At 44.8% G+C, this 11,763-nt stretch overlaps 1 protein-coding gene across 2 annotated transcripts in view; it reads left to right on the forward strand.

The window, feature by feature from the left end:
* Positions 1-11,395, forward strand: part of LOC136832754 (trafficking protein particle complex subunit 13) — a 180,299-nt gene extending 168,904 nt beyond the window's left edge. For both annotated transcript variants that reach the window (XM_067094280.1, XM_067094281.1), the window contains exon 10: positions 10,551-11,395. In XM_067094280.1, the coding sequence (XP_066950381.1) occupies positions 10,551-10,691 (141 nt within the window). In that variant the 3' untranslated portion in view covers positions 10,692-11,395. The remainder of the gene's footprint in view (positions 1-10,550) is intronic.
* Positions 11,396-11,763: the final 368 nt, after the last annotated feature.

Genomic DNA, 11,763 nt, shown 5'->3' on the forward strand with positions numbered 1-11,763 from the left:
TGTAACCTAACCTTATAGAGGGAGCCCTTAACCCAAACCCCAATAACTCCCAGCAGAACGTTATACTCATTAATAAGTATGACACACTGAGAAGCAAATGAATTTTCATAGCTGATGGAACTCGTATACAGTATAAGGCAGTTTTTCCAGATTCAAAAGAAAATTAAATAGCTCAGAAATACAAAAGTAATTATGGGTTCTTTAAAATAATACCCCGGTTGAATTGTTGCAATACAGCGATGATTAGCATGATTACAGTCATACATCGGTACTCGTACCGCTCTCAATTCATACAATTTGGTCTATGGAGTTTTGTGTGATAAAAAAATTGCTCAGTATCTGTACATTTTGCTTGGCATTCAGACAAACAAGGATGACCAGCTAGAACATGTATGAGATTAGGGCAAGTATTCAGTTTACCTGTAGCTGTCTCTCAGTCCACAACTCTGCTAAATTGTCTTGTGTTTCTTTGTGTTATATTTGGTATTCTAGAGTAAATAAATTATCATAGGAGCTAAGAAGGTTAGAGATAACAGCATAACCAAAAGGCAAATAGATAGAAAAATTATTCAAAAAAATTAAAAACAGTTAGCCAGTAATAATGGTTCAGAGGTTATCTTATATGAAAAGGCAACTGCATACTGATCTCCTGAAAACTACCCCTGGAATGAGTGCTGCTACAGGTGGTTTGAGAAATTTAAGAGGAGAAATGGCTTACACATTGTGTTGAGGCATGGGTAGGCTGCCAGTTCTAACAAAGATTCTGCATAGAATTTTTGTTAATGAGTTTAAGGACTGTGTAAAGGCTAAAGGTTTTGTTCCCCAACCAGTGTTCAGTTGTGATGAAACAGGCTTGTTTTGGAAAAAAAAATGCCAAACTACCAATATCACCTAAAAGGAGAAGTCACTGCCAGGACATAAGCCAATGAAAGACAGACTCACTCTTTTGCTCTGTGGGAATGAAAGTTGGGATATAATACTTAGCTAAAAATAAATTAAATTTTATGTGGTGGCCTAACAGTAAAGCTTGGGCAGCCAGACCATTTTTTATTGAGTGATTGAATGAATTGGTTGGCCCAGGTTTCAAGAAATACCTTGAGAACAAACTTCTGAAGGCCTTTCTTGTACCGGACAGTGCTCCTGCTCATCCTCCTGGCTTGGAGGCTGAGGTGCTTTAGGAGTTTATAACTTCTTAATAGTGAATTTCTTGCCCCCAGAAATGACTTCTCTCACCCCTCCAATGGAGTAGGTCATCTCTAATTTCATAAAACTTATCTACACCAAAGTACTATTCCAGACCAGCCATAGATTTTCTCACAATAACGATTTTAGGCTAACAAGTAACCCCTCAAAATTATAGTAGGAAATCTGTAGACTTCTGTATGATCAGTCAGAACCAAATTTACTGAAGCAAACATACTTGCACACACTTGAGTGTAATACCATGGAATCGTAGCACATATATCTTGTGTTTGCACATGATAAAACCTGCGTACTCACCAAAAAGGTATGACAGCTACGCAAGCATCAGGAAAGCAAAGGCTAATAGAAAGCCACTGGAGAGAGCAGTAAAAAGCACTGTAGTGTAAAAGACTGTCTTTCACATGCCACCAGCAACCTCACCCATTCAGTTTTACATCTGTATGCCCACTGAAGGGAGGAGGTGGCATTGACTCAACCATTGCTAGAGAGGGAAGGAATATGAGTCAGTGCACAGGTACAAAAAAGTTCAAGGTCATTGCACTCTTTCCCCCAACAGGGAGAGTTAGTGAAATTCATGGTTCACCAATCCAAAGACTTTTTCTGTTTCTGTAGTCATTGGCTGCATTCTACATAGCCTAATTCCTTAAAGAGGAAACTTGAAGGAATTACACAGCCTCATCTATGGTGGACCAAATTGGCATATCTATCTTTGGGTAAGGCTTGTCTTCCATTCCACCACTACTAACAGATGATGGCAGATTGGTTACTGGCCCTAGGGAAAAGGCTGAACTGCTTCATTGAGCTTTTGAAGCTAAGCAGTCAGGTGAGGATGCCCCAGATACTTGTCATCCTGAACCTGTTTGTACAAAATTTGCACTTCGCCCTAGGGATGTTAAGAAAATTCTTGGTAATCTTGATAGCTGGGTTGGAGAAGATCCTGATGGTTTCTCTTCTTTTTTTTTTTAAGTTTCTAGTGTGTTGTCTCCCATGATTAGTAGATTCTATAGATTTTTATATAACATAGTATCTTAGTATTTTAGTGCTGCTTTCGATTTATTAAATCACAAGGCATTTATGTATAAGTTTCAGAATCTTGGATTGGGTGGATTTTTTTGGAATTACTTCAAGATTTCCTTACAGGTAGGCAGCAGTAGGTTGCTGTTGATGGGATCTTTGGCGAACCAAGACCTATTGTGTCTGGCGTTCCACTGGGTAGTGTTCTTGGTCCACTCTTATTTTAAGTGTATGCAAGTGATATGGTTGTTGGCCTGGAAAACAAGATTGTTTAGTATGCTGATGATGCAACACTTGTGGGGGTAGTTAAGTCTCCACTTATGAGAAATGAAGCTGCCCTTAGCCTCAATCGAGACATGGACCAGATCAGTGAATGGTTTAGTTGATGGGGTATGAGGCTGACTCCAGCAAAATGAAAACACTATTGATTAGCAAATCTTTTACAGATTTTCCACCCCATACTCCCCTTGAGGTGGATGGGACTCTGCTGAAGCTTTAACTGTTCTAGGTGTAACTTTTGACTCACATCGTACTTTTGAGAAACATCTAATGAAAGTGTCAGCAAATGCCGCATGAACGTTAGGTATTGTTTGTAAGGCCTCATATTTATAACAGTGATAAAATCAGTGCAACCTGATCCTCATTTTGTGCTAAGAGCAACCAGATTTGCTGAACAGCAGCACCAATATGCAGTAAATGTGCCTTGCTTTCGAACTTCTCATTTCCAGAGGTCCTTTATTCCTCACTCCGTTGTACTTGGAACAGCTTCCCTGAGGATGTTGTGCAATTGGAACTTCAGAAGTTCCAGCAAACAGAAGTTCAAGCAAAGATGCAATGCATTACTACCCTAATACAATTTTCCATGTATTTTAATAATTTACTCACATTTTTATTCTAATTTATGTTTTTCTAATAACTGATCTCCTCTTTTTGTATTTCCCATTACCTTCTGTTACTTCTTTCGAATGAACACCATATTCTTTGGAAGCTTGAATTTCAGGTCAGTGGCCCCTGTTGGCTTATTCCATATGGATAGGGTTCATCTTCTGAATAATAATATAATAATAATATAGGTGAACGGGAGTGTGCATGCAACACTCAGACAATCCCTGAGCTGCTGTAGCCTGAAAGGGATGTGTCTGAGCCACTCATCATTGAACATGATTGAACATGTGCCTAGCAAATATGCTGATATTGTCTCAACCAGGTTTACTTCAGAGAGACACAGGAAGAGTTACCTGTACACACTTTCATATACCAAGTATATGCAGGATTGTACAAACAAACCACCTCTGGTACATGCATAATCTTAGGACCAAGCAAACTCCTAAGTAGTCTCCATTACACAGGTTCTGTTGAGTGTCCCGAAAGAGCCACAGGATGAAGGGCTTAGGAGATCTCCCCTGAAGAGAATGCTTGGTATCATACACACTCCAGAGAGGCGCATGTACCCCTGAGGGGACAAGAGGTGTGGGAATCTGCCTCGTTATCTAAGTGTGCATGGTGTGAGCACCTAACACAAACACTGAAAGACTGGTTGTTATTATTATTGACTCATTCCTCCTTTTTGACAGGTATTCTTTTTCTTTTCATCATTGGATATTCATTAGTAATTCTGTGGTCCACCCTAACACCAAGGTCCTTACTTGAATATATTCACAAAGTCACATAATCTATTGCATAGTTTGTTCATGAGACTTACCTGTCAGATATATATACTGTATAACTGTATTCTCCGAAGTCCGACAGAATTTCAAAAAACTCACGGCACACGCAGTGGGGCCAGGTGGTTAGTACCCATTCCCGCCGCTGGGAGGCGGGTATCAGGAACCATTCCCGTTTTCTATTCAGATTTTCTCTGTCGCCGGTACTGTCAACATCTGTTTTCAGTACCTCCGTCTTTGGATTTCGTAAACTCGTTATTTTTCACTTAAGTATTCGATTTGACTTTTGGTTTTTATCACGGCTGCAACGTGATTGGATGTGAATTGGCATACGCTTTTGTGGACTGTATTTTGGATTTGATTTTGATTGCTCTTTGAATGATGTCTGGATCTAGTTCTGCTAGCTTCAGAGTATGTTGTGCGAATGAGTGTAAGGTGAGGCTACCGAAGACTTCAGTAGATCCTCACACTGTATGCACGAGGTGAATATTAAATGATTGCTGCAAGGAGTGTGAGACTTGCCGGATGCAAGCTGGAAGGTGTTTGTTGCCTATATCCACAAGTTGGAGCGTGATAGGATCTGGAGGTCTTCCTCCAGGAGTGCTAGTAGAGTAAGGATATTTATTCCTCTCCTGTAAACCCGAGCTTCTCGGGGGGAAAGCAATTAGGTCCAAATTTAAGACAACAATTTGGAGCGGAAGGTGATACTTTCGCCTAATTTATTTTTGTCAAGTACTTGCTTGGCAGTACTTATACTAAAATTGAACGTTACAAATTATAAACACCATCCGTGCTCTGGAATCGAAAGTGATTTCTCTTTAAAGTGTAGTAAGTGTTGTGATCCCCCTAGTGCAGTGGAGGGGGCATCAGATCGGCCGTATAATGCCTCTAGGCCTGGACCTCTGTCGGACTCCCAGGACTTTGGGAGTGGGCAAGTCGAAAGCCGCAAGAGGGTTACGCGGACCCCCCACCGATCTGGCGTCCCTTCGGCAGGACCTGTTGACACTTCCCAGGCTGCCAAGGATCGTGCGCTTGCACGCATCCTGAAGGACTGCTTCTCGTCCTCTCAGATCGGCCCCATAACGCTTCTAGGCCTGGACCTCTGTCGGACTCCCAGGACTCAGGGAATGGACATGTCGAAAGCCGCAAGAGGGTTACGGGTGGCTTCCCACCGATCTGGCGTCCTTTCGGCAGGATCTGTTGACGTTTCTCAGGCTGCCAAGGATCGTGCTCGTGCACGTATCCTGAAGGTTTGCTTTTCGTCCTCCGAGCGCGCCCTCCCGCGCAAGGGGTGGAACTCTCGGAAGGACTCGCCCGCTAAGAGAGAAGCTTCACGCCCTCTTTCTCAAGGCGTATTTTCGTCTTCGAGTGTTTCGACGCTTTCCCATCGGCTGCAGCATGATGCTCCGCAAGCAGCTATCCTGGACGCTTCTGTAGCTGCTCGTCAGGACGCCCCTCTCACTGCCGCACGGCGGCGCCGGATGGACGCCGACAGGACGCTCATCAGGACGTCTCTTTGGTTGCTCGTCGTGACTCTTCAGAGCAATCAAAGACCGCTCACTGGATCGCCATCGTGGCGATCGGCTGCAGCCTGACGCTCCGCAAGCAGCTATCCTGGACGCTTCTGTAGCTGCTCGCCAGGACGCTCCTCTTGCTGCCGTGTAGGACACTCGGCGGGACGCTCGGCTGGACGCTCGTCAGGACGCTCATCATGACGCCTCTTTGGTTGTTCAACGTGACGCTTCAGAGCAATCAAAGACTGCGGGGAATCGAAGCTCCCTTCTGTGTGTTACACCGCAAGGTCTTCGTTCTCACTTGGGAGACTCTCTGGTTTCTCCCATTGAAGAGAGAGAAGTCTCTTGTGAGTCGGAGCCTGCAGACCTTGAGCAGCCTCCTACTTCCTCGTCTACAGACTACCAGGTGTTAGCCGGTCTTCTCAAGGACTTGTTTGGCGACAAGTTCAAATCCTCGGCTCCTCTCTCTCCTCCTTCGCAGTTAACTTTGTCCAAGACGATGAGAGCGCCGGGGTTTGTTAAGATGACTTCGTCTCTGGCGACGAAGAATGCCTTCAAGAAGGTTAACACCTGGATTGAGGAAAGAAAGACCCAAGGCAAGACTTCTTTTACCCTGCCTCCGTCCAAGCTTTGCGGCAAGGCAGGTTCGTGGTACTAGACCGGAGAGGACGTCGGCTCAAGTGTTCCTTCGTCGTCCCAGGGGTCTTCGCTACCTTGGTCGACGCGCCTAGAAGGTCCTTCCTGTCTGCAACCAAAGTGTCGTGGACTTTGTCGGAGACGGATCTCCATTTGAAGGGACTTTTTCATCCCATGGAAGTCTTTAATTTCCTGGACTGGTGTTTGGGGACTCTAGACGTTAAAATGAGAAGTTCCTTCTCTATTAGCCTGAGGGAGCTGTCCAGCGTCTTGATCTGCTTGGACAAGGCCATCAGGGATGACTCGGAGGAACTGGCTTCCCTCTTTTGTACAGGCCTCTTGAAGAAGAGGGCCTTGTACTGTAACTTTACTCTAAGTCAGTTTCTCCGTCGCAGAGGGCAGAATTGCTGTTCGCCCCGTTGTCGAGCCATCTCTCCCCCCTGTCTTTGATCAAGGATCTCGCCGCCAGCTTGAAGGAGAAGGCCACTCAAGATCTCTTGGCCCACTCGTCAAACGCCCGGCAGTCCCTTTGTCGTCGTCGTCGGGTCAGACCTCCAGGAAACAGAAGCCCTTTCATAGAGGAGCTTCTTCCTATAGATCCTCTCCCCAAGGAAGAGGTCTTTCCAGAGGCGGAGCCCCGCCTAAACCTAGGGGCAAGAAGTGACCTGCAGCGCCTCCAGACGCCTGTAGGAGCCAGGCTTCTTTTGTTTTGCGGGAGCCTGGAGAGCAAGAGGGGCGGACTCCTGGTCCTCCTAGTTATCGAGAGAGGATGCAAGATCCCCTTTCTCGACACGCCACATCTGTGCACGTCGCCCAGGGATCTGTCGCCCTTCTACCATCAAGAGAAGCAACAGCCCCTTTTCGAGTTATTAGTGCAAATGCTCGAGAAAAAAGCTGTGGAGCTAGTCCTGGAGCTGGACTCCCCAGGATTCTTCTGCCGACTGTTCCTAGTTCCGAAGCAGTCGGAAGGATGGAGATCAGTCCTAGATGTCAGCGGACTGAACCGCTTCATGGCGAAGGGGAAGTTCACGATGGAGACGTCCCAGTCTGTTCTAGGAGCATTTAGACCAGGAGATTGGTTGTCTCGCTGGACCTTCAGGACGCCTTCTTTCACGTCCCCATACATCCCCAGTCGAGGAAGTTCTTGAGGTTTGTATTGGGGACGAGTGTTCCAATTCAGAGCTCTTTGCTTCGGGATAAGCACAGCCCCTATGATCTTCACGATCATCATGAAAAATGTGGCGAGATGGCTGCACTTAGCAGGCATACGAATCTCGCTTTACCTGAACGATTGGCTCTTTCGAGCCTCTTCACAGTCAAATGTTTGGAGGACCTGAAATCGACTTTGAAGTTGATGAAGTCCCTAGGACTTTTAGTAAACGTAGACAAGTCCCATCTGATCCCGACGCAGTCCATAGTGTTCTGGGGATTCAGATGGATTCAGTGGCTTTTCAAGCTTTTCCGTCCCAGGAACGGCAGCAATGCTTTGGAAAAGTCCCATCCTACCTGGGGAAGGAAACATGCCCGGTGAGGGAATGGTTGAGTTTGCTGGGGACCATTTCCTCGCTGGAGAAGTTTGTTTCCCTGGGAAGACTGCATCTCAGACCCCTCCAGTTTTTTCCTGGCGGAAAACTAGATAAACTAGGAGGATCTAAAGGAGTCCCTGAGGATCTCTCCCATAGTCAAAGATCTCCTGAGGTGGTGGCTCATCCCCTCAAAGTTGGCAGAAGAGGTTTTCTCTACACCTTCAGAGCCCCGACCTAGTGTTGTTTTCCGACGCGTCCAGGGAGGGATGAGGAGCAACACTAGGGGGGAAGGAAGTGTCAGGCACCTGGAGAGGGGAACAGGTGTCCTGGCACATCAATCTCAAAGAGTTTAGGGCGATTCTGCTGGCCCTGCTTTTTCTTCAAGAGCCAAGCTTCAGACCGAGTGATACAGGTAAACTCGGACAACACCACAGCCCTGGCATACCTCAAGAAACAGGGAGGAACTCACTTCCGGTCCCTGTTTGTACTGGCGTAGGATTTCCTGCTTTGGGCGCATGCTCGGGGTATCACGATCCTTACGAGGTTCGTGGCAGGCGTGGAGAATGTCCACGAGGACCTTCTCAGTCGGCAGCGTCATCTTCTGCCGACCGAGTGGACCCTTCATGAGGAGGTGTGTCAGGAGCTGTGGAGATTATGAGGACGTCCCTTGGTGGATCTCTTCACGACATCCAGGACAAGGAGGCTTCCTCTATACTGCTCTCCCGTACTAGATCCAGGAGCAGTAGCGGTAGATGCCCTCCTCTGGGATTGGAAGGGAATGGATCTTTACGCCTTTCCTCCCTTCAAGATTCTGGGGGAGGTCATCAGGAAGTTCGCAGTGCCGGAAGGGACGCCAATGATGTTGATCGCCCCCTTTTGGCCAGCGGCAGGGTGGTTCACAGAGGTCATGACCTTCCTGGTGGACTTCCCAAGAACGCTTCCCCTTAGAACCGATCTGCTCAGACAGCCCCACTTCGAAAGGTACCACAAAACCTCCCCGCTCTGAGTCTGACTGCGTTCAGACTATCACGAAGTTGGCGAGAGCGAGGGGTATATCATGAGCAGTGGCAAGGGCTATCGCCGGCGCCAGGAGACCCTCCTCCAATTTGGTGTACCAAGCTTAGTGGGCCAATTTCAGGAAAGGGTGCAGAAGCAAGGGGATTTTCCTCAACCTCGATCTCTGTGCCACAGATAGCAGACTTCCTGCTTCATCTTGGGGAGAAGGAAAAGCTGGCAGTCTCGACAATTAAAGGACGTTGAAATGTGCTCTCGGCAGTCTTCAGACATAGAGTTTTAGACTTAACCGACAATAAGGATCTTCACGATCTCTTGTGGTCCTTTGAGACTTCTAAGGTACCTCATCCGTGGACGCCTTCCTAGAACCTGGATATCGCCCTAGAATTTTTGAAGTCGGTTACATTCGAGCCTCTTCATTCGGCATCGCCCAGGAATGTGACAAGGAAGGCTTTTTTCCTAACTGCTCTGGCGACAACGAAGAGAGTTAGTGAAGTTCAAGCCATCAACAAGCACATAGACTTTAGAGGGCATAAGGCCTTATGCTCCCTTAGCCCTATGTTTCTCGCCAAGAACGAGAACCCTTTTACCCCTTGGCCCAAGAGTTTTGAGATCAAGGATATAGCAGAAATTCTTGGGCAAGATTAGAGAGAGTCCTGTGCCCTGTCAGGGCTCTCAATTTCTTCTTAGATAGGACGAAAGGAAGCCGAGGCCCGTCGGACAATTTGTGGTGTTCTGTCAAAGGCCGGGCTTTCCGATGTCCAAGAATGCTCTGACATTCTTTTTAAGAAGTACGTTCAGGGAGGCTCATTCTACCTGCCAAGGCAGCGACATGAGACTCCTGAAAGTCAAAGCTCACTTAGTGAGAGCTATCGCGACCTCGGTGGCTTTCCAGAAGAACATGTCCCTTAGCGATCTTCTGGGTACCACCTTTTGGCGAAGCGATTCGGTGTTCGCTTCACATCTCTTGCGGGATGTGAAGACGACATACGAAAACTGCTATTCGCTAGGACCATACGTTTCCGCGTGCTTGGGGGCAGAGACCAATACTCATCCTATCCTTTAGAGGTTAGGAAGTATTTTTTAATCTTGATTTTGTGTTTTTATGGTTGTTGGGTTAGCCACCGGAGGTGGACGTCCCAGTCTTTAGCTTATACTAAGTTTTATTACTTAGATAGGCTCGGTCAGGTGGTTGGTCGTTGCTCCTTTTGCCCTCACAGTATGGTCTTATGATCTAGTCCCATTGTGGTCACGCCCCCGTGGACAGATCATCTAGAACTCACCAGCAATATAGGTCACTACCTTGCTGGAGACTCTAGTAAAGCAGAAGCAGGCTTGGGTGACAGTATCACGAAGTCAGCTATGCTAACAGGTAAGGAACCAAGGCGTCATTCGCCTACATATATTTGTTTCCTAAATCCTATTCTGTCTCTTCCCACCTCCAATGGTGGGATTCAGCTATATATATATCTGACAGGTAAGTCTCATGAACAAAATGATATTTTAATAATAAAATAAAGTTTGTTCATACTTACCTGGCAGATATATATAATCATAGTGCCCACCCTCCTCCCCTCAGGAGACAGTGGCACTAGAAAATCTGAATAGAAAACAGGAATGGTTCCTGATACCCGCCTCCCAGCGGCGGGAATGGGTACTAACCACCTGGCCCCACTGCGTGTGCCGTGAGTTTTTTGAAATTATGTCGGACTTCGGAGAATACAGCTATATATATATCTGCCAGGTAAGTATGAACAAACTTTATTTTATTATTAAAATATTATTTTTGATTAAATTTGAGTATGAAATATGATAATGAATTTTTGTTGGGCGAGTTTCCTTGAATTTTTGTTGGGTGAGTTTCCTTCTGTGTTCCAAAGGCTTGTGTTATAAACCTATGGCGGCATTTCAACTTAATTAATCCTTTCAGACAATTGCTTTGATTTGCCCTATCAGAAATATTTTTTTTCTTCTTTCAGACAATTGCTGGAGTTCGCCTCACTGACACTTTCCTCAAACGTACATATAAATATGAAAATCTTGCACAAGTCTTTGTAAATAATGAAAAATCAGAGGAAAAACAAGCTTTTTTCTCCTCATGGATGAACTATGGTGCCTGAAACTGCACAGTTCTTGCTTCTTCTTTCAAACACCAGAGCTCACTGGTAATTTCTCTTGTTACCATCTCCAGGAGTAATTAATAATTTAATGTCACATTCACTATTCTGTGCGTGTTCTTATGATATTTTGTTGGTAAGTGCTTCTTACATTTTTGATGAAAAAAATAATTTAAATGTTTAAATTTATGACTAATTTCCAAAGAAATGGTAATGAATACTATTACAAGACTAAGATTTCAGGAATTATATTCTAATACCAAAATGCAATAGTATACTGTTGAAAGTTTGCTAGTGTAAAATAATGTTCATCTAGATTTCAAGAGTATTCTTTTGTATTGATGTTGCTCACAGCTATTGTAGTAGCCCATCTGGTGTAAATGGTCAGAATAACATTATTGCACATTGTGGTTAGGTAATAAGCATTTTATTTATATGCAGTAAATTTTGTTTGGTATAAACTAGGCTTGTATTAAAGAAAAGCCAATTATGTAATTTCTAATCACACTTCTGGAGGAGTTAATATTGTGAACTGTTCAGATAAGTATATTGTAAGATAGGTGAAGGTTGTTCTGCAATGCATTCTGTTGTTAAAACTAATGTGATGTTGATTTTAGTCAAGGTATTAAATCTAAAAACATACAGTACTTCCAAAATTATAATCTCCAAATGTTAAACTTTAATAAATATTTTCAGCAACCACAAAAGGAAGAGGAATGTTGTGGTCCTGTTACTGCATAAGTTTCAGGTATCCTTGGGATTAACATTGAGGGTTTGATTAATGATAATGATGACAATAATAGATAGTAGTTATGAAACATTTAGTTTTTACAACTTAGAAAGGGATGTTTCATATAAACCCATCAGTCATATACAGCAACAACAAATACTTCATGTAAACTCATCAAGCATATAGAGCCCTCATTCATGGGTCAGAATGTCCCCAGAGTCATATATTCATGGGTTTGTTAGGCAGAGAAGCTGAATAGTTTTCAGCAGCTGTTTAAGCATATGCCCCTTGACCCATTGACAGGTAGTAACTGTCCTCAAGATCAAGGGGGCTGGAGTGTAGGTA

The sequence above is a fragment of the Macrobrachium rosenbergii genome, chromosome 50 (genome assembly GCF_040412425.1).
Source record: "Macrobrachium rosenbergii isolate ZJJX-2024 chromosome 50, ASM4041242v1, whole genome shotgun sequence".
NCBI lineage: Eukaryota > Metazoa > Arthropoda > Malacostraca > Decapoda > Palaemonidae > Macrobrachium > Macrobrachium rosenbergii.